Consider the following 22,900-nt stretch of genomic DNA (forward strand, 5'->3'; position numbering starts at 1 on the left):
AGTGACCCTGGATAGAATTCCCAAGGAGTGGCTGTGGGTTTGAACTGCCAACCTTACGGTCAGCAGTCCAGTGCTTATCCTACAGCACCACATCAGGACTCCTTGGCATATATAGATATAATGATAGATACTTCTATCTCTCTCTGTATACGGAGTCCTATGTGACATTGTAAGATAAGTATTGGACTGTAAGGTTGGTTTAAACTGAAAGGTGGGTGGTTCAAACTCACTAGCCACTTCTCTGAAACCCTATACAGGGTCACTATGAGTGAGAATTGATTTGACAGCGCTTAGGACCAGTCACTGGAGAAGGATATCATGTTTGGTAAGGTGGAGGGTCAGAGAAAAAGAGGAAGACCCCCCAACGAGATGGATTGGCCAAATGGCAGCATCGATGGACTCAAGTGTGGCAACAATAGTGAGGTTGGCCCAGGATCAGGTGGTGTTTCGTTCTGCTGTGCATAAGGTCACTATGGGTCGGTACCGACTCGATGGCACCTAACAACAACAGTATGTAGTCCAATAGATAGAGATATAAGCATGCTATTGTTAAATGCTGTGAAGTCTGTTCTGACTCATGGTAACCCAATACAGGGTTTCTGAGGACCAGCTGATGGGTTTGAATTGCCAACCTATATATGGACCAAGCACTGGACTGCTAACTACAAGGTCAGTGGTTTAAACTTACCAGTGGCTCCTTGAAAATCTCACGCAGAGTAGCTATGAGTTGGAACCAACTACAAGGTATTAACAACAACAAATTATATATATGTGTATGGAATCCTGATGTGGCCCTGCTAACCACAAGGTCAGTGGTTCAAACCCCCCCAGCCACTCCTTGGAAACCTTATACAGGGTCTCTATGAGTCAGAACCAACTTGATTTAACAACACTTAACAACAGCAACATACACATTTACATATATATGTAAGCAGGTATGCATATACTTTTGAAATTTTAGACAATAAACTACATGTAGATTTTCATACTGGTTTATGATATGATTTGTCAGACCATTTTCCCAGGTCATTCAATGGTCATTAAAATATTACATAATAGCTTCTCAATGTTCCCTTATAAGTACCTTAATTAATTTTACCACCCTCCAGTATTGGACATTTCTCCCAACCTCAACAGGAAATGGTGACGATTATAGATTACACCTCAATGTAAAGAAAACAAAAATCTTCACAAAAGGATCAATAAATAGCATTATGATAAATGGAGAAAAGACTGAAATTGTAAACAATTTCATTTTACTTGCATCCACAACCAACATTCATGGAAGCAGGAGTCAAGAAATCCAAAGACAGATTGCATGAGGCAAATCTGCTACAAAAGACCTCTTTAAAGTGTTCAAAAGCAAAGTGCACCTGGCCCAAACCATGGTATTTTCAATTGCCTCCTATGCGTGTGAAAGTTGGACAATGAATAAAGAAGACTGTAGAAGAATCGATGCATTGAATGACGGTGTTGGTGAAGAATATTGAAAGTACCATGGACTGATAGAAGAACAAGTAAATCTGTCTTGGAAGAAGTACAGACAGAATGCTCCTTAGAAGTGACAATGGCAAGACTTCCTCTCTCATACTTTGGACAAATTATCAGGAGGGACCAGTCTTTGCAGAAGCCTATCATGCGTGGTAAAATGGAGGGTAACCAATAAAAAGGAAGACCCCCCACCAATGAGATGGATTGGCACGGTGGCGACAACAATGTTCAAACTTAGTGATGATTGTGAGGATGGCGCAGGACCGGGCAGGGTCTTGTTCTGTTGTGCCTGGAACCGACTCAATGGCACCTAGCAACAACAGGAAGTGGAGGCCAGACAGCTCCTTCTCCGACGAGGACTTGTGTAGGTGCTGGAAACCAAAACTCAGATCAGTTACTATTGAGACACTTCCAATTCCTGGTGAGCCCTGTGTGTCAGAGTAGAACTGTACTCTGTAGGGTTTTCAATAGATAGCTAGCCAGGAAGTAGATAGGCAGACCTTTCTTCTGAGGTACCTCTAGATGGACTTGAATTTACAGTCTTTCAGTTAGCAGTCAAGCGCTGAACTTTTTTTTTTTTTTTTAAAGGTTCGATTTCTGTTGTTGTTGTTGTTCTTGTTAAGTGTCTTCAAGTTGGTTCAGACCCAAAGGGACCCTGTATAGGGTTTCTGAGGAGTGGCTGGTGAGCTTGAACCGCCGACCTTGCAGAAAGCACTAAACTTTTTGTACCACAGACGTTCAAAACAAGGACCACTGAGCTCGGTTCTCACCCAGGTGGCCTCCTGACTTAGTGATAAGCATGTGGACAAGGAGGGAAGAGGATACAGCAAAGATGCATTGGTTGGTTGTCTGGTTGGTTGCTTGGCTGGCTGCTTGATTGGTTACTTGGTGGGTAAGTCCTGCCAAGTCATTTCTGACTCACAGCGACACTGTGTAGGGTTTCTGAGGCTATAAATCTTTGTGGGAGGAGAAAGTCTCATCCTTTTCCCAGCATGGATGCCCAAAAAATGACATTTTCAAAGGAAATCACTTCTTCCTTGTTCATTTACACAACCAACTGCCTGTTGTTTACATGAAGCACTGATTGGTAGTTTGTTCCCTCAGCGTAACAAATGAGAGAGGATCATCATTTCCAACATCACAGGACTCTGACTCATGATGGTATCTGGGCTTGGGAATCAGGGGGACTGGGATCAGATGGCTCAGCCATCACCACCCACAACTGATCTTTGCCTCTGCCGGTGACAATACCCCATCTCTAATGTCGGGCACAACCTTCCTTCCCTCCCTTCTAGAACCTGTACCCTTCCCTTGGTGGCCTCAGCACTCGGGTCTTCCCTCTAGGGGAGTAAAGATCACCAAGTTCTGGTCATTCAGGTGCTGAGCTCCTTGAGATGAGCATGGGACCACATGTGAGTCCTTCCAGATCAGTGACATGTCAGTCATGATTTGGCATCAGATGTGGATTCTTATCCTAGCACTTTCCCCTCTGGGTAATGGGGTGACAGTTCTCCCTACTTCACAGGTTTGAATGGTACACTCTTTCAAAAGCACAGATGCGTAGTAAGTGTTCAGTAACATGTAGCTGCTATTTCCTTCCTGGCTTCTAATTCCTGACCTGACTTAAAGATTTCAAAGCTTAACAGATAGACCCATGAACGAATCAATTCAGTAACTACGGACTGAGTCGCCCACGACAACAGCTGGTGATGGTCCACGTATGGGCTGCTTTACAGTCCCCAGTGCCAAGTACTTTATTTGCTTTGGCTGCCTTCTCTCCCACTCGACTGGCGGCTTGTTTGGGAGATAGTCTGACAGCCGGTAAGCCCCTGGGATCCCTGGGATTGTCAGTCAGACTGCTCAATTCCAGGCTGAGGTACTCCTTAAAACAGGATGATCTTCCAACAGAGCGCCTTCCACTCTGCTCTGGAGGACAGATCTGGATGCATGTTGCCTCATCTCTGTTGTTGCTGTTGTTACTAGTTGCCATCAAGTTGGCTCTGACTCAGTGATCCCACATACAACAGAACAAAACACTGCCCGGCCCTACACCACCAAGGCCATTGGTGTGCTAAGTCCACTGTTGGAGCCTGTTTGTATTGGAGGTGCGTGCCTTTCACCTCCGTGGCTCATCTTCCGGCACAATATCAGACAATGTTCCCTCAGGATCTAGAGGGGTTTTATTGGCTACTTTTCAGAAACTGACCACCAGACTTTCCTTCCCAGTCTGTCTTAGTCTGAAGTTCTGCTGAAACAAGTCCACATGGGTCACCCTGCTGGTACTTGAAAGATTCCAGCTCCACAGCAAAACACAAGCTGCCTCAATATGACAAAGTAACAGCGTGGTCTCTGGCTGCTGGTCAGTAAGAGCGACCAAATGGAAAGAGCGGTTTTGAGTCCCATTAATTTCAGGACTACTCAAAGTACATCAGACTTAGATTCTGAATGTGGGTCTCAGGTATGATCCAAGACGGACCAGCCATACTTGGACCCAGGCATGACATTTGTTAGACCACAGTGACTCATGCCGTATTCTAATAACCAAGGAAGCTACAAAGAGACATCATGTGACACTGTCGTGGGAAGCAGCAAAGTATCAGGCTTAAGTAGGAGGGCTCTGCTCTGCAGTCAGCTGTGTATGGGCTCAGTTCCTGTGTCACTTGCCAGCTGTGTAACTTGGGGACAAAGTTTCAATGTCTCTGAGCTTCAACATGCTTGTCACTAAAATAAGAGCAGGGCAACAAAGATTGAATAATAAAGTGACTAGAAAACACTTAGACAGTGCCCAGCACATTGTAAGTTCTCCATTGAGGTCTCTTGCAATGACAATAATGATGATGATGACAGTGGTGAAGGTGTGCAGGTGATAGAGGTGGTTGAGGTGGTAGTAGTAGAGTTGGTCACGATGGAGGTGAAGGTGAGACAATGATGGTGGTGGTGGTGGAGGTAGTGAAGGTTATAAGGGTGGTGGAGGTGATGGAGGTGGTAGAGTTGGTCATGATGGAGATGAAGGTGAGACAATCATGGTTGTGGTGGTGGAGGTGTTAGTGGTTAGGATGACAGAGGTGATCAAGGTGGTAATGATGGTGGTGATGGTGGAGGTGATCAAGGTGGTAATGGTGGAGGTAGTGAAGGTTATAAGGGTGGTGGAGGTGACGGAGGTGGTAGACGTGGTCATGATGGAGGTGAAGGTGAGACAATGGTGGCAGTGCAGGTGTTAATGGATCAGAATAGGAGCAGACAGGGCCCCTTGGCAGATTGTGTGCACAGTAATTAGGAACTGACTTTGCAAGATTGCAGTCACATGGGCATTTCCACACTTCGGAGTCTCTACATGCATCATAAAAGCCATTCTCCACTCTCTAAGGAATAGGATTCCCTCAGTCATGGGTCCACTGGGCACCTGGGCATCTCCCGAGGTGAGTAACCCAGTCACCATTCTCGCTTATCCTCTGGAAGGCGCCCCTCTTCTGGACAAATAACCAAGTACTGGATGAGCAATGGGCTACTTGTTCCCTTCTTGTAGAAAGACCTCACTGCTGAGCTACCAAGGAGAGGCATGTATATGGCAATTTGTCCAGGATCCTGTGCTCAGTCACTCAGCCCCCAGGGACCCATGTTGGGCATTTGCACACTGGTTTACTTAGAGAGGGAGCCATGAAGCACAGAAAGTCCAGTAAACTGCTTGGGGATCAATTCCAGGACCTTCACTCCAACAACAGACTCCTCGACAGATGGAGCACCTGCAGGGAACTGCTTCTAAATATACGAAACAGTTAAAAATACAATGACCCTGAAGTTTAAAACCTCGTAAGCTTTTACAACAGGACTATCCAGTTCATTCTCTAGCTCTGAGAATTTCAGAAGCCTGACAAGCAAGAAACTGGAGGAGGAAGAAATCTTTGTTTCTAACTTCTCACTTTCTAGAATCCCTTTCACATCTCTCATTCCCCATGATTCAGTAGGCAGCACACAGTTTGACACAGGAGGAAACTGAGGCACCAGCAGTCACCACAGTGCGGGGAGGAGGCTTCCATTCCCCAGTGATGAGCTGTGACACATTACACTCAGCTGTGTGCAGCTTGTTTTCCCTGATCACTAAGAGTGACAAAATCACAGGTGAAAGGTGTTCCACGTAGTGAGAAGCCTAGTACATACTTAGTCCCTTCTCTCCCCATCCCATCTCCACTACCAGGGAAGGAATCCAGGAGAGGAAAATGAGAGGGAACAAGAGACACAAAGCATGGCTTTGGCTGCGCAGGGTTTCAGTGCTCCATAATATTTTATTTTTCTGCTTTGGAGTCTGAATTCTGGTTGATTCATCTTAAGGTCCTTTTTCAAGACATGGCATCCTGGCCAATAAAAAGTCCCAGCTTTCATGATAGACAAACTCATTCTGGTTCCTCCCTTAGGCCCACCTACTTACTCCTAACACCAACAGATGGGCCACAAGGACACTCCATCCAGACAGTGTACCTGTTCTTCCAGCCAAGGGCACCTGGATGCTAAGCCATCATCCCACAGCTCCTCCTGCTGGGCCAACCCAGACCCAGACAGAGACAAGCTGGCAGAGAGATGGTGCATGGGGTTGGTGGGGGGGGGGGGGGGGGGGGGGGAGAGGAGACTCATAAGAAGAGATGCTGAGGGTCATAAGGCTAATACTTACAGGGCATCGATGGACCAGCCAATACGCCTTCTCCTGGCAATCCAGGGCGTATCTGTCTGCTTTGTTCCTTTCCTTTCCAGTCCTGAAAAAACAAAAGCCATATTTAAGGCCATTGGTGATGGTCTCCCCACTAGATACCTGGGCAACCCTCCCCAACTTGCCCAAATAATCCATGTTTGCCATAATAATAAAAATCGCAAATTCTAATGTCCCATTTGGAGTCCTGGTGTGGCGCTGTAGGATAAGCACTTGACCACAAGGTTGGTGGTTCAAGCTCACCAGGCGCTCCTCAGAAACCCTACACAGGAACCGACTCAACAGCACTTAACAGTAACAAATGTCCCACTTAAGTGTCTGGTCCACTTCTAACTACTTTCACACATAGTAACTAATTTAACACTTCCAGTGGTCCTTGCTCATGTCACAGAGCAGGGACCAAAGGCAAAGAGAAGTTGCATCTCCTGCCCGAGTGAGTGGAGGACGTGGAGGTGGTAGGGGCAGTGGGGAGGTGGAAGGTAGAGGTGATGGAGGAGATGGGAGTGATAATGATGATGGGGTGGTGGAGGTGGGGGGATGTTGGGAGCCATGGGATGGTGGGAGTGGGGTGGGGTTAGTGGAGGTGCTGAAAGTGGTGGGGGCTTTGAAGGGTAAAGGTGGTAGAGATGACAGAGTCATGAAGATAGTGGAGGTGTAGAGGCAGTGGAGGGCTGTGATGGGGAACTGATGAAAGTATGGGGATGTTGGAGGTGATGACGGATGGTGAGGGGGGAGGTGGTGGGGTGCTGGAGGGGGTAGGGGAAGTGGGGGTGCTGGAGGAGGTGGGGGTTATGGAGGAGGTGGAGATAGTGGGGTGCTGCAGGGGGTGGGGGTTATGAGGGGTGGAAATAATTGGGTGCTGGAGGGGCTGGAGGTTATGAGGGGTGGAGGCAGTGGAGGGGATGGAGAGGGTGGAGAAGGTGAAGGTTTGGCCCACCATCCACGCTTTCTCTGACATCATTGAGCTGCAATGCAGTCATATCCCATGACTAACCTTAAAATTAAATCAATTGCACTGACATCATTACTACAATGAGAAATGGATACATTTCTGGGATGGCATTTGACTACCTAGCTTTAAGAGAACTTTTCCCTGTTTTTGGCAAACACCACAATCACCAGCTGAACCAGTGGGCAGCGATCAAAGCTGGAGCTTGCAGTGGGGAAATGCCAGCTCTGGGAGTTCCCCTGTCAGCTCCATTCTGTCACTCCCTAGAGTTCATGCCAAGTCAGGACTTTGTCTGAGCCCAGCTGACAACTGAAAAAGCGACTTCTCTTTCCTCTTCTCTCTGACTCCCCGTCTCCCATCATGGCTAGGAGATGCTGGACTGTCCTTCCACAGGGGACAGGGAGTGCTCATTCAGGACCATTTCCACAACGACCTCAGCTCACACTCAGCATTGCTTGTTTTTCCAGGCAACATGGGATGACGCACATGTCCTCCACCAGGCCGAGTCGGTGGATTTATTTTCCAGCTAATGTTTTGTGAATAATACCCAGAGCGCCAGATGGGGTGAGCAGGGCCATTCCAGTCGGGTGTTTGACCAACCGAGTCTAGAAATTAAATATAAACACAGTCGCTCCAACTTCCCCTTGCCAACCTAACTGGATTTTCTCCCAGGCTAACAAACCCTTCTTCAGGAAGATGAGCCCCTGAGGGCCCGAGGCACGATGGAGTTTCCAGAACACTGAACGACTCTGTACATAGAGTCGATGACTACATTACCCCTTTGCCCCTTTGCTACATTGCTCCTTTGAAGCTTTACTGCTCAATTTTTCTGTGACATAGGTCACTGGAGAGGAACTGTAATCTGGGAGAACCAGTTAACTGATTTATTTTTAGTTTATTGTGTTATGGTTTGGTTTTTAAGAAACCGTATTCACTTATTAATCATTCATTCATTCATTTATTCACTTGTGTACTTTATTAAACTAAAGAGATATAGTCCCTGTCTTAGATGAGCTTGTGTTCCACACATTATACAAACAAACAAGAAATATTATTCTAGAAAGAAAAAGAAAACTAATTTCTACCTAGACTCATGTTGTTGTTATGTACCATGGAGTCGGTTCTGACTCATAGTGACCCTGCACAAGGTTTCCGAGGCTGTAAATCTTTACAGGAGCAGAAAGCCTCATCTTTCTCCCGCAGAACCACTGGTAGTTTCGAACTGCTGACCTTGAGGTTAGCAGCCCAATTCGTAACCACTACGTTACCAGAGCTCTTTACCTATATTAACTTATATTAATATCATGTTAAGTGTCGTTGAATTGGTTCCAATGCATAGTGATCCTATATAGGGTTTCCAAGGATCAGCTGGTGAGTTTGAACCGCCAACCTTGCAGTTCAAACCAACCTTGAGGTCAAGAGCTTGTCCTATGGCACCACACCAGGATTCCATATCAATATTTTAAAGATTCTTTATTATTAAGTTGTAAACAAACATAGATTACCCAGGTGAGGGAAATCAATGATGAACTCCCAAATTTCTGCCTCCACAAGGTGACCTTTTATAAGGCACAGAGAAAAGAATCACCTCCTACAATCACAACTGACAGGCTGACAGTAGCAACGCATCACTTACGAATGCCCAGCCTCAGAAGCAGGGAGGGGCTATTCCAAGTAGGGACAGACTGCTTCTGAGGCTCTTGGGGTATGACATCACCACCAGCCATTAAGGGGTGCCCAAGAAAGCTCTCGTGGGGGTTTCTCTTTATCCTGCTCTGGCTAGGGGAAGTAGCCCAAAGTCCATATTCAAATACACTAACTCCAGCAGTTTGGCCGTCAGAGGTGCATGAGGAACTCAAGAAAAATTGGTATGTGAACATTATAATGTAGGCCCAAGGTGGAATTAAGCACTGCCATTTTGGAGACGTGCAGACAAAATGCCTTCTTCAGATTTTTATGCTCTAAAGTTCTGGTAGCGTAGTGGTTACGAATCGGGCTGCGAACCTTAAGGCCAGCATTTCAAAACTACCAGCAGCTCCGTAGAAGAAAGATGAGGCATTCTGCTCCCGTAAAGATTTACAGCCTCGGAAACCCTGTACAGGGTCACTACGGATCGGAACCAACTCGAAGGCACTTAACAACAACAAAGCAATACAGAACTAAAACTGCCTGAAGTATAATAAGGAAACACTCAAGTCCAATCAGGGATGAACCTCTCTAGTGGTTTTTAAACATACCCATGAATTCTTCAACACTTTTTCCATTGAAATGTGAGTCTATGTTCCCTCCCCTTGAAACTGTGTGGGCTTTTGTGACTGTTTCGACCAACAGTGTAGGGCAAAAGTGGCACTGTGTGACTTGTGAGGCTGGACCATAAAACATGGGACAGCTGCCACTTTCCTCACTGGAATATTTGTTCTTGGCATTTGCTTGCAGCGACATGCAACCAATCCAACTGCTTGATGCAGCCATGTTGTGAGGAAGCCCGAGCTAAATCACATGGAAAGGCCCAGAAGAAGTAAGGGGAGACCAAGAAACATCCAGGAGTTCTGGTAGCATAGTGCTTATAAGTCTGGCCGCTAACGTCAAGGTCAATAGTTTGAAACTACCAGCTGTCCCACGGGAGAAAGATGAGGCTTTCTGCTCCCATAAAGATTTACACCCTTGGAAACTCTGTGCAGGGTTGTTATGAGTCAGAACAGACTCTACAGCACACAGCTACCATGAAGACACACAGCCAGCCCCCAGTTGCACGAGACCCCCAGCTCCTGTTGTTTGATTGCAACCACCTAGAGACTCTGAGCCTTCCCACCTCAGCCCTTCCTTACTTCCTGGCCCACAGAAACTGTGAGGGATCCGAAATCAACCGTTTATGTTTTTTGCCACTAAGTTCTCAGTGATTTTTTTTGCAACAGTAGCTAATCAAAGAATGTATTTGAGATAGGGACACTGGAACTGAGAACTCTGATCACTCTCTAGAAGGGAGGAATGTAATCCTATTTGTGTTTCAAAAATAGAGGCCAAATCGGAACAGGGAGGCCCCTTGGGAGGATACATCGATGATCCAACTGAAAGCGAAGCTGACTTGACTACGGTAGGAGGGAGGAGGCAAAAAGGGTCGAGCTAGCGGAAGGGATTTCACCAGCAGTAACGGGGTTAAATGACCCATCAGATAGAGGGGTGAAGACAGAAGTGGATGGTGGTTGTGTATACCGAGGTGAGAAAAGATATGATCAAATGTGGGCTGTGTCTCTCTCTTCTCTATGCCCAGTGTTTGATACATAAAAGCCCAATAAAGATTTCTCTTACTAGAAGGAAACAAAGAAGCGAGGTGGGCCAACCATAGGACAAACATGACCCCCTTTCACTCACCTGTACTGCTCCTTAGCTTGCATGATGACAAAATCCCACTTGTAGTTCATCTTTTTGTTCAAGAAATTGTAATTTTCCTAGGGAAGCAACCGAGGTAAGAACACTGAAGCCCATGATCCACGGGTGCGCATCAGAACAGAAAGTCCTACGTCAGCCAGGGTGTGCCACAGGTCCTCAGCAACACCAACCCAGACAAACCATCTCCCACCCAAACTTTGCAATGGTGTTCACTTAAAGGACCATCAGCACAGGACCTTCAGAATCCTTCACAACATGCTTCACTTTGCTTGGATTTGTTTTAAAAGCAAAACAAAACAATATATATATAGTCCCAATCTGATTAGGAAGAGAGACTGAGGGATAAGAAAGAGTATAGAAACCCTCAATGTTCATCCATCACGGAGCACTAGAATCATCTTTGTACCTTTTCGTATTCTTCTAAAATCCCCTTCTTCTTGATATTTCGCTTGGCTAGATAGATGGCTAGAAGAAAAAGCAGTGACATTTTCCATCATCATCATCATCATCATCACTAACAACCGAGTCTGCAGACCCCTATACATGAGGCAACTGTGCTCAGCTTGGTAGAGAGAATGCTCAGCCAACCAGATCCCTCCCTTCAGTTCATTCCCAACACAGATGTGAACTGACAGAAAAGATGACAGTAAGCTAAATGCCAGCAGGATGCAGCAAGTAAATAAATTGCAAGTTCAGCACTACTCAAGGCAAATATAGAGATCAAGATTTACCATAGTCTGTGTCTTCAGCTGGCCACTGCTGGGTGGGCCAGAAATAGGGGGTCTATAAAAGAAACAAGAGAAACCATGCTTAGACACTTGGTTGAGATTTCACACACTCCCAGCTCTGTCGTTTATGAGCTAAGTCTATACCTTAGCTCTCTCCACCATTTCAAAAGTTCTAATCTCTGTGAATTTGAAGTCAACCACTTATCTTTTTAATAAGATGACTCCCCGTGTAAGTAGACCCAAGGCCAAGGCCAAGACTCACCTGAAATCGGTAGAGGCTGCTGTCTGGCTTGAGAATAAGATTCTTTGGGTCTTGCAGCGGGTAAATGTAGCCATACTTGACAATAAAGTTGCCCAAGTTCTGGGCCTCTGAGGAGAAGCAGTTCAGACATGAAAGTTAAGAGAGAAGCCCAAAGACAGACGCCTCATTGCAGGGCCTCCACAGACTACCTCAAACTCTAGGAGATGCGGTCCAACCTATAGCACTGCATCTGAGTGAAGACAATGGCCCCTGGACATTACTATAGAAAGTATCCACTAGAGCATGTGAAAGAGAGAATACCCAACCACAATCCAGCATGACAACATGGTACATCTAGCATGGACCCTGGGAACCTGAAGTTAACCAATGCCATGGATTGATATAGGTAGTTTGAGGTGGCCCTTAGGGAGATCTTGCAGAAGCTTCCTCTGGTGATTGGGTCTAGAGAAGATCACAGGAATGGGTAGAGAATATTTCCATTTGGCCCATTCTCTTCTTCACTGAAGGAGATGTTATTGTCAATTTCTGTCTAAAATCTGTCTATGGGAAACAGTCACATGGAGCAAAGTGCAGGCGTTCCCAAAATATGGATGGGATGGATATGGCGGGCGGAAAGCAGGGACGCCATATCACTTAACAGGAAGTGCGCATATCCAAAGTATGGCTTGGGTTCTTGGTGTACCACACCTCACACCAGGTAGGCACTGGTCAAGAGTGCTTAGTCACGAGGGAGAGGGACTGAGGGCCTTCTTCCTGCCAAGCTGGGCCAGGACACCGTATAGACTGCTTGCTGGATCAATCTCAAGGAAGCAGGGAAGAGACTAGAACACAGTGACCCACACAGTACCTCACAAGGCTCCAGAAAAGTCTGCATGGGCTGGTCTACGTGTCCCACCTCCTTCCTCTGGTTGAAAAGGCTGGCCAGTAACCAGTGGACAAATCAGTTATTCTCTTTCTTGCTTCCTTCCTCAGAGAAGGGTTTTAATGATTTTCTAACCCTATTTAGGGAGTCCTGGTGTGATGCTGTAGGATAAGCACTGGACCACAAGGTCTGTTTGAATGTCAAGCTCTGCACCAGGACTCCCAAATAGGGAACTTTGTTGTTTAGTGCCGTTGAGTCAGTTCAGACTCAGTGACCCTGTGTAGGGTTTCCAAGGAGCAGCTGGTGGATTTGAACTGTCAACTTTGTGGTTTACAGCCCAGTGTTGATTCTACAGTGCCACACCAGGAGTCCCTGGAAACCCAATATAGGGTCCCTATGAGTCAGAACCCATTCGATGGCAATTAACAACAACAACAACAAAGTGGGATGCACTGGACTGTTAACTACAAGGTCATTGGTTGAAAACCATCAGCTGCTCCTTAGAAACCCTATACAGAGTCACTATGAATCAGAACAGACTCCACGCCACACAACAACAGTAACACCACCCCAAGCTCAGTTCTGCCTGCATTCCAGGTCCAGATTCCCACGCCCCTTCCCTTCACTTTAAATCCCACACCCTTCTAGTTTGTTTGGAAACAAAGCCTTGTTTCTGGATTTGCAGCAGTTAAAAGAAAACCTTCTTGGTTCTTTTCTTCAAGGTCGTTTTGACCAAAGCACCAATGAAACCTGCAGCTTTCCCCACTGGGAAAGCGATTCCAACACTACCAAGTTCCAGGTTCACCTGCTCTTTGAGAAAATTCCCTTCCGGACCTCACTTGTCCAGCCCACTTTCTCCATCATGACCACACCCACATTTGTAATCTTATACCAACACCCTTCACTCTAGTGGAAATACCCGTCCGGTCCGCAGATGCTTTCCATTCCAGCCCAGCCTTCAAATCGCTGCCAAATCTCCTACTTTCAATATGGTAATTGCCATGCCCAAATATGTCTCCTGACTTTCTCCTGCCTATCTGCCCAATGGGAGTCCTAGTGTGGCACTGCAGGATAAGCACTGGACTACAAATCACAAGGGTCACACTCACCAGCTGCTCCTTGGAAACCCTATACAGGGCCTCTACTGAATCGATGCCACTTAACAGCAACATCTCCCAGATGAAACTGGGGAGCCACAAATATTCTTGATACAGTCCCCACTCCACACCCAGCTAAAGTCATTACTCCCAGTTTCCCTCTGCTATGGATTAAATTGGGAATTCCCTCTGCTATGGATTAAATTGGGAACCTGATGTGGTGCTGTAGGATTAGCACTGGACTGCTAATCGCAGCTTCAGTAGTTCAAACCTACCCATCACTCCTCCAAAACCCTAACAGGGGTCGCTATGAATTGGAAACAACTCAACAGCATTTAACAATAATATGAACTAAATTATGTCCCCCCAAAATGTGTGCTGTAAATCCTAACCTCTCGGCCTGTGGTTACACTCCCAGATAAACCCAGATTGCCTTGGAGAGACTGTTCATAGAATTAGAGACATCAGCTGCAATTCTGGTGAGGGTTCAGAGGAAACAAGGAGAGCAACCTCAGAGAATGCATATGGCGCCATTATTGCTAGAAATGTGGACACTAAATGTGCTTCTGGTGAAGTTTTAAAAGGAAATGATGACGATGATGTGATTGAAAATGGAGGAAATGTGATGCTTTCTATGCATCAGTAAATATTTCTGAATCGTGTTCAAATGTTCCGTAGAAGGTTGAACGTGTAAGAGATGAACTTGGGTATCTGGCTGCAAGATTTCTTAGCAAGATCTTAAAGAGGCCATGTGGGTCCTCCTTACTGCTTATAGTAAAATGTGTAAGGGAAGAGGTGGACTTAAAAATGAACTGTACAAAATGAAGACAGAGCTTAAAGACTCGGAAATTTTTGTGGTACAATGGACACGTGTTCTAGAATTTTCACCAACGAAGTGGCTTTAACCTTTTGTTAAAGAAATCAAGCCTGGGATTGATGGATCTAGCCAACTACTCTCAGCAGAAAACCCATCAGCTTAGACTGAAGGGGGCAGAGAAAGTCTGAGCAAGGACGCTGTCTACTTCTTGGAATTCTACAAGCATGAAACAAACCAAAGGAGCTACCTCTGTTGTCCTCCAAGAAAAGAAAAGGACCATCCCTGGAGTGGCTGCGATGTTGGAAGGAACACAGGAAGTAGGACCTTCTTAACTTCAAAGTCTGGGACCATGGAGGTTTCAAAGAGTTGGATCTTCACCAACTCGGCTGCAGAGTGTGGGACTGACATTCACAAATCTCAGAGGGGTGAGGTTGCTGCCAGAGGGGTTAGGAATGCCATGCCCCAGAGGCAGAAGGACTGGGCCTGCCAGGACCAAGGGAGTAGGGACACCACGCAGACAGACCAGAAGAATGGGGCTGCCCAAAGTCAACAAAGTAGAGTTGTCGTCCCACTGGGTCTAGAAGGAGGCGTTGAGGCCCAGGGCAGAGAGACATCTACCCAGAATCCAGAAAGCATGGCCTACACCCTTTGCCCAGTTGGCTCCAAAGAACAAAAGGTTAGTTTCAAGCCTTGAGAGCTAACGTCATTTGTTGTGCCAGGTTCTGGCCTTGCCTGGTACCTATTATCCCTTCTTTCCCTTCAATCTCTACCATTTACAATGAAAATGTCACCATTGTACTTTGGAAGCAGATAGCTTGCGTTCTAGATTTTACAGGTTCACAGAGGAAGAGGAATTTTTCCCCAGAATGGAACACGCTTAAAGTCTCACCTATATTTGATTGTAGGTGATTCAGATTTGGAGTTGATTTAAGATTCTGGGGATGATGTGATGGGGTGAATGTGTTTTGCATTCTGCGAGGAACTGAATTTCAGTAGGCAAAGGGTAGAATATTATGGATTGAATTATGTGCCCCAAAATATGTTGTAAATCCTAACTTCTCTATACCTGTGGTTGGAGTCCTGGTGTGACGCTGTGGGATAAAGCACTGGACAGTAAGGTCAGTATGAACCAGACAGAAGGTTTGAACTCACCAGTTGCTCCTTGGAAACTCTATATAGGAAACAGAACAGACTTCTAGGCACTTAAAAACAATATACCTCTGGTAGCGTAGTGGTTCCGAGTCGGGCTGCTAACCATAGGTCAACAGTTCAAAACTACCAGCTGTTCCACAGAAGAAAGATGAGGTTTTCTGCTCCTATAAAGATTTACAGCCTCAGAAACCCTGTGCAGGGTCACTATGAGTCAGAACCAACTCCACAGCACATAACCACCACCATAACCCCATTTGGGACTAGGTTGTCTTTGTTATGTTAATATGACAGGATTAGTGTAGATTGTGTTTTAAGTCTATCTCTTCTAAAATGTAAAAGAAATTCACAAATGAGCAGAGCAGAGATGGAGGAAGAAAGATGCCAAGCCACAAGAAAATCTTCCAGGAGCATAAACTCAAAGACACAACTCTGTCCAGAACTGATAGACAGAAAATGTCTTCCCCTAAAGCTGGCACCCTGAATTCGGACCTTCAACTTCCCAAACTGTGAAAGAATACATTTCTATTGGTTAAAGCCATTACTTGTGGTATTTCTATTATAACAGCACTAGAGAACTTAAGACCCCTTAGTTCTCACCCCAATTCTTGTTCCTCCATTTCTGTCACATTGTTCTTGTTTCTCCTTCAGGGACCACCCTTCAAGTTCCTTTTCACCAATCTACAAATATCCTTTCTTTTAAGACTGTATTCATCACCCCCCTCCAAGAAGCCTTTCCTGGTTTACCCTTCTCCAATTACAATGCTACTGGCACTCTCTCAATATTTTGTCCCCAAATAATCATGTAGTATAGTGGTTACGAATCGGGCTGCTAATCTCACGGTCAGCAGGTCGAAACTACCAGCTGTTCCGTGGGAGAAAGATGAGGCTTTCTGCTCCCGTAAAGATTTACAGCCTCAGAAACCCTGCACAGGGTCGCTATGAGTCGGAACCGACTCCATGGCACATAACAACAACAACAAATAATCATGCCTTCATTTTTTATTCGGATGGTTTTTATTCAGATGAAGGTCTTATCTCAACAATTAAAATGTCAATTTCTCAGACACAGACTAAACCTTTGTAGAGTTTCTACCCCCCAAGATTCCAGCATGGTGCTGTACACACCAGCTGCTGTTGAGTTGACTCCAATTCATGGGGTCCCCAGAGGTGGCAAAGTATAACTGTGCTCCATAGGGTTTCCAATGGCTGCTTTTGGGGAGCAGATTGCCAGATCTTCCTTTTGGGTACCTCTCGGTGGATTCGAACCTCCAATCTTTTGGCTAGCATCTAAGCACGTTAATTGTTTGCACTACCCAGGGACTCCGCTGTGCAGACAGCGGTCTTCATTAACCAAGTGCAGGACCAACTCTCACCCAGATTGGAGATCCACAGCCGATGGATAATCCACTGTAGAACGTCATTTCCTGTAAAACAAGAATATTTGGCCACTGGCATGGCGTCCTGAAGCACGTCCGGCCTCTACCCACTCCCCCACCCCCACCCCACCCCCACACACACATCGTTGGCCTTCTTACTGCTCAGAACTAATCTTGTCCCTGTCCTGCTCCAAACCTTCAGGGACTCCCCATTTCATTCAATGCAAAGTCCACAACCTGTCACTGAAGGACACCTATAATCTGTCTCTGGGCAGATTCCCAGCTTAATCTCCCCTCCACACACTCTCTCTTGACCTCCCTTCCTTGTTTATTATCTGCAACCATTTGTGCAGGGAGTGTTATTCATCACCAGAAAGTAAACAAACTAAGTCTTAATGAAAATGCACACACGGAAGCGGCTGTTTGCAGGGCTCTGCATGGAGCTGGACACAGGAAGGAGAAGAGGCCGGATGCTAAGTGCATAGCAGAGTCCCTGGGCATGGGGGACAGGACTCTGCTGTGACCAAACTCTGGAAGTTAGGGAATTCTAAATTCAAACCTGGCCTTCCAGATCTTTCTGACGATACCTTTGTCAAGGTGGGAGGATGATATGCATTTAGGTAACCACTTTGTAGGTTGATCTTAGCCTTAGAACATGGGTTAGAATCAAATTGCCAGTGAAGCAAAATTCCTCATCTTAGCTCCTACTTTCAAAGGTAGGATGAATTGTTTCAGCCTTACTATTTCCACTCTTCTGTAAATGCTACTCCGTGGTGTGCAGACCAGAGGGGACCCAGACAGACATTAGACTGATTAGCCCTCTCTTGCGAGGAGCCAAGGGGTTTCCACCCACTTGACTGTTTCCTGAAATAGCGCAAACTCGGGGATGGCGCTGCCAGTATCTGCACCCTGTGGCCTGGGCTGTCTGTTCACAAGCTGCTCAGGCTCCCACGTCAGCCACCTTCGTCTCCAGGAAGCCCTGGGTCACCTGTCCCCCCACGGAGCCAGATGGCAGATTACCCATTTTGGTATTTCTTAGCACGGACGTCATAGGACTAAGGCTTAGCTGGGATTCACTCTGGCAGGAGGCATAAGGGCAAAGAAGGCAGGGCTGCCTGTCTTGTCCAAATCCGGGGACCCTGTGAGCCCAGAATACAAAGAAGGCAAGCAGCTGTGGACCCCGTCCACAGCGAGTGTGGGCTCGTGAGTTGACATGTTGTTGCTAGTTACTGTGGAGTTGCCCCCAGTTCGTGGTGACTGCACGCGTAATGGAACAAACAAAATACTGCTTCATACCCTTGATTGTATTGGATATTGTGATCCCTATGGTCTAGCATAGTGGTTACGAATCGGGCCGAGAACCTTAAGGTCAGCGGTTCGAAACTACCAGCCGCTCCGCGGGAGAAAGATGAGGCTTTCTACTCCCGTAAAGATTTACACCCTCGGAAACCCTGTACAGGATCGCTATGGGTCAGAACCGACTCAACGGCACTTAACAACAACACGGTTCCCATAGGCTGATTTTTGCAAGTGAGAAGCTTACTTGCAAAAAGAAACTGATTCAGCATTATAACAACATGCAAGTCTCCACTGACACTGGACTGTACATGAGATGTAGTGACCAGGGATCGAACCCAGATCTCCCGAATTTGTTGTTGTTAAGTGCCATTAAGTCGGTTCTGACCCACAGCCACCCTGTACAGGGTTTCCGAGGCTGTAAATCTTTACGGGAGTAGAAAGCCTCATCTTTATCCCGCAGAGTAGCTGGTAGTTTCGAACCGCTGACCTTAAGGTTCGCAGCCCGATTCGTAACCACTACACTACCAGAGCTCCTGAATAGAAGGTGACAATTCCACCACTGAACTGTCTGGGCTCCAAACCCAAATTCAGTCACATACCAGCCAGGTGGCATGGGGCAAGTTGCAGAACCTCTTTGTGTTTTGATTGCCCCATCTGCAAAAACTGGATGGTGACCATTCACTGATGCAGCTCAGGGGGAAGGGCTAGCTCCCATGACCCGTGCAGCGTCCCCCAGGGCTGCGCACCTGCACGACAATTGATGCTGTTGTGCAGTGCCATTAAGTCGGTTCTGACTCCTAGCAACCCTGAAGAGGGTTTCTGAGGCTGTAAATCTTTGTGGGAGAGAAAGCCTCATTGTTCTCCTGAAGAACGTCTGGTGGGCTCAAATTGCCAATCTTGTGGTTCGAAGTGCAGTGCTTATCTGACAGAGGCAACCCACTCCTCAGGTGCACAATACTATTTCGCTTAAATCAATGATCGCCTTAGTCAGGGGTCGCTATTCCTGTTTTCCATATGAGAAAACAGACACTGGGGCTATACAGCTCATCAAAGGCCCTCCAAGGTGCCAGATTCACCATCCAGTGCTCTCTGCATAATGCTAGCTGGAGTCCGATAGTCAATCAAGCCTAACTGAGCATCCACTGGGAGCTCAGGTAAGCCCTGAGGTTATGCAATGAGTAGAAAAGATCTCTCCTCTCAAGGGCCTTTGGGTCCAATGGAGAATTCAGGCTGGAGAGGGAGGAGGGGGTCTGGATGCCTTCAGTATCTGTTGCATTTTAAATAGCAGTGGGGGTAGGGGGAAGCCCAAGAAGCCGGAATGGTTGGCCCGTCAGTCCCGCTTTTAGGGGAGCTATTCCGGTCTCCATTTTTCGATCTGATGTAACCATCTGAGGTGTGGTAAGTACTGACCTCTAGGATGTATGACACTGTAAGATAAGCACTGAATTGCTAACTGCCAGGTTGGTGGTTTAAACCCACCAGCTGCTCCTTGGAAACAGGATCGCTCTGAGTCAGAACTGACTCCACAGCACTTAGCAACAACAACAACAACAAAACAATGATGATGTGAATGAAGCAGGATGCAATTTGTAGGCGCAGGTTGTATCTTAAGTCAATCTCTTTGGGGATATAGGAAAGGCTGACCAAGTGAGGAACATGTCACTCAGGGATCATTGGGTACAAGTAACAGAAGACCAACTGGCTAGTTGAAGCCAAAAAATATATATGTAGATAGATGATAGATGGATGTATAGATCAAAATGCTATTGGGCAGCTCACACGCTAACATGAAAAGCTGGCTTGCAGAATGTGAGAGACCGGAGCGTTGTTGTTGTAAAGTGCCATTGAGTTGGTTCCAACTAATAGCAACCCTTTGCAGGGTTTCCAAGAGCAGCTGGTGGGTTTGAACTGCCAACCTGGCATTTCAAACTGACCTTGTGGTCCAGTGCTAATCCTACAGCTCCACACCAGGACTGCCATCCATAACACCTGCCGTCTAAGATACAGCTGTGGCACATCCTCCTGAAGGTATCACGTGACCCATAGTTTGATGACCACTGCACACAGTCTATGCCAGGCCAAGACCGACTGGTAGGATACATCACCTGTCATGGCGTGAGGGACACTGGTGACCAGAACTCTCTGGTTCTGCATTCTGACCCCCGTCTCTGGATTCTGCATGTCCTTCACTAGGGCTTCAATCTGTAAAACAGCAGAAAGGGCTGGCTGTGGTGAAGAATTTCCAAAGTACAAAAACACAAGAGAGTACAACCCAGTGCAGAAGAAGATGGGCATTAAATTACCAAGTGTGTACTTTGTGTACAAGTAGACTTTTCCAGTGTACAAGACTCAAGGATATTCATTCTGATGCAGAGGCTCCAGGGAGGCTTTTTATTTATTGTGAGCTGATGATAGTTTACATGGGAGAACATGGGCTTGACACCATGGTTTCACTGCAGTAATTACAATCTCCTCCGCACATCATCATTCAACAGTATTTGCTTCCATTACCTCTGTTTTGTTTTGTTTTTGGGGGGTGTGGGTATACACAAAAACACTCAGGAATATATAATAATTTAAACAACCAAAGGGCACATTCTGCAAGCCTGCCTCCTGCCCACCAGCACTCAGCCCTTCTCTTTCCATGAGTCTAGGGTCCTCAGCTGCTCCCTCCCTCCATGTCCTCATCTCTGCCTCCATCTCTGGTGTCTCTGCTTCTCTGGATAAGGTCCAACATTCCGCTTGTGCTCTTCTCCCTTGATGGTCCTAGGGTCCTCTGTTTCTGGACTGTAAGATTAACTACTCCCCTCTTTTTGTTACAAAACCTCTCCCTTTACAGTTGTGACAGTCGCAATTAGTCATGATAACAGTTACTCACTATTGAATCATAAGAATCTTATCCCCATCTCTTTTCACCAGATCCATCTAGATAAGATGGAAACTATTCAGTGGGGACTCTGTCTTTCCAGGGAAGCTTTTAAGATGGGATTTCATGAAAAAGGATTTTGTGGGACCAAAGTGACGGACCAGCACACATAAGGGCATGGAAAAGTCCTAGTGTGTGTGGAGTTGAAACTAGTGGGAGATGATAGTGCAAGGCTGCTGAGGGCTTGAAGGCCACACCTGGGGTTTGGGTTTATTCTAGCAGTGGTTGGTGGTTGGTAGTTATGTGCCATGGAGTCAGTTCCGACTCATAGCGACCCTGTACAGGGTTTCCGAGGCCGTAAATCTTTACGGGAGCAGAAAGCCTCATCTTTCCCCCATGGAACAGCTGGTAGTTTCAAACTGCTGACCTTGAGGTCCGCAGCCTGATTTGTAACCACTACACTACCAGAGCAGTGATTACAGAATACAAAATCTGGTTGGTGCTGAAGAGAACTGCTGGAGAAGAACATATTCTTCTGATATGCTAATGAGTCCATACCAGAGTAAAGACCAAACCATCAAACCCAATGTCTTCTAGATGATTCCAACCAAAGCAACCGTATACGGCAGAGTAGAACTGCCGCATAGGGTTTCCTAACCTGTAAGTCTTTACCGAAGTGGACTACCTCATTCTCCTCCTACAGAGTGGCTGGTGGGTTCAAACCACATAACTTTTGGGTGGTAGGCCAAAGCCACCAGGATTCAGTGCTTAGTACCATGGGAAAAATAAAAAGGTGAAAGGCATAGCCCCAGTCCTTAGAGAGTCGGGAAGACACGTTGTAGAAGAATTAAAAGATAAGAATTCACAAGTTAATACAACATGCAAACCTCAGTCTCCACAACCCTGAGACCAGAAAAGCTAGATGGTGCCCAGCTACCACTGCCAACTGTTCTGAAAGGGACCATGTTAGAAGGTTCTGGATAGAGTGGGAGAAAATGTGGAACAAAACTCAAAATCATAAAATAAGAGAAAAAAGACCAGACTCCTAGTCAATAGAGATCATGGAACCCCCGAGGCTATGACCCAATTTCCAGACTACAATGTTGTTGTTGTTAAGTGCCATGAAGTCAGTTCCGACTCATAGCGACCCTGTATAGGGTTTTCAAGGAACAGCTGGTGAGCTTGAACCACTGACTTTGCAGTTCAAACCAAGTTTGCAGTCCAGCGCATTAACCCACAGTGCCACCCCAGTGAACAATACACCAGGGAGGTATAGACTCCTTATGACATCCAAGCACTTGAGATCACAAGGACAGCATCTTCCCAAAGACAAAGTTCAGGAGGCAGGAAGGGATAGGAAAGAAGGAGGAATGGAAAGAGAAAACCCAGGGAGGAAGTGGGAAGAAGACATTGTAGGGACTGCAATCAATGACATGAAACAAAATGTGTATGAATTCTTGAATGGAAAACTGATTTGCTCTGTACACCTTCAACCAAATCACAACAAAAAGTTCACACAAAACCTAGGGCTCCAAGAGCAGAGAAGCTCAATTCAAACCCTTGCTGCTTTTTGCAGACGATAGGCCTTGCTGTTGTTGTTGTTAAGTGCCTGTGAGTTGGTTCTGACTCATTGTGACCCTGTATAGAATCTGGCAATGAGCCACCAATGACCTCCACTCTTCAAGTGTTGTTGTTGTTGAATGCTGTCAAGTCAGTGGTTCAAACCCACACTGAATAGGGCTTCCAAGGAGCAGCTGATGGGTTTGAACTATGGATCCTGTGGTTAGCAGTCCAGTGCTTATCCTACAGTGCCATCCCAGGACTCCCCATCTGTAATTGCTATGTAATAAATACTGACTGTGTGCTTATCCACTGCCATGGAATTGATTTCGACGCATGGTACTCTACT

At 46.3% G+C, this 22,900-nt stretch overlaps 1 protein-coding gene across 1 annotated transcript in view; it reads right to left on the minus strand.

Moving 5' to 3' along the window:
* RGS9 (regulator of G-protein signaling 9) overlaps positions 1-22,900 on the minus strand; it is a 72,983-nt gene that overhangs the window by 40,845 nt on the left and 9,238 nt on the right. The window contains exons 2-8 of the mRNA XM_006833600.1: positions 20,231-20,327; positions 16,824-16,874; positions 11,523-11,629; positions 11,264-11,315; positions 10,939-10,997; positions 10,515-10,591; positions 6,158-6,239 (exon numbers count right to left, since the gene is read on the minus strand). Coding sequence (XP_006833663.1) covers positions 6,158-6,239; positions 10,515-10,591; positions 10,939-10,997; positions 11,264-11,315; positions 11,523-11,629; positions 16,824-16,874; positions 20,231-20,327 — 525 coding nt within the window. The remainder of the gene's footprint in view (positions 1-6,157; positions 6,240-10,514; positions 10,592-10,938; positions 10,998-11,263; positions 11,316-11,522; positions 11,630-16,823; positions 16,875-20,230; positions 20,328-22,900) is intronic.

Source organism: Chrysochloris asiatica, unplaced genomic scaffold (assembly GCF_000296735.1).
Source record: "Chrysochloris asiatica unplaced genomic scaffold, ChrAsi1.0 scaffold00007, whole genome shotgun sequence".
NCBI classification, from domain to species: domain Eukaryota; kingdom Metazoa; phylum Chordata; class Mammalia; order Afrosoricida; family Chrysochloridae; genus Chrysochloris; species Chrysochloris asiatica.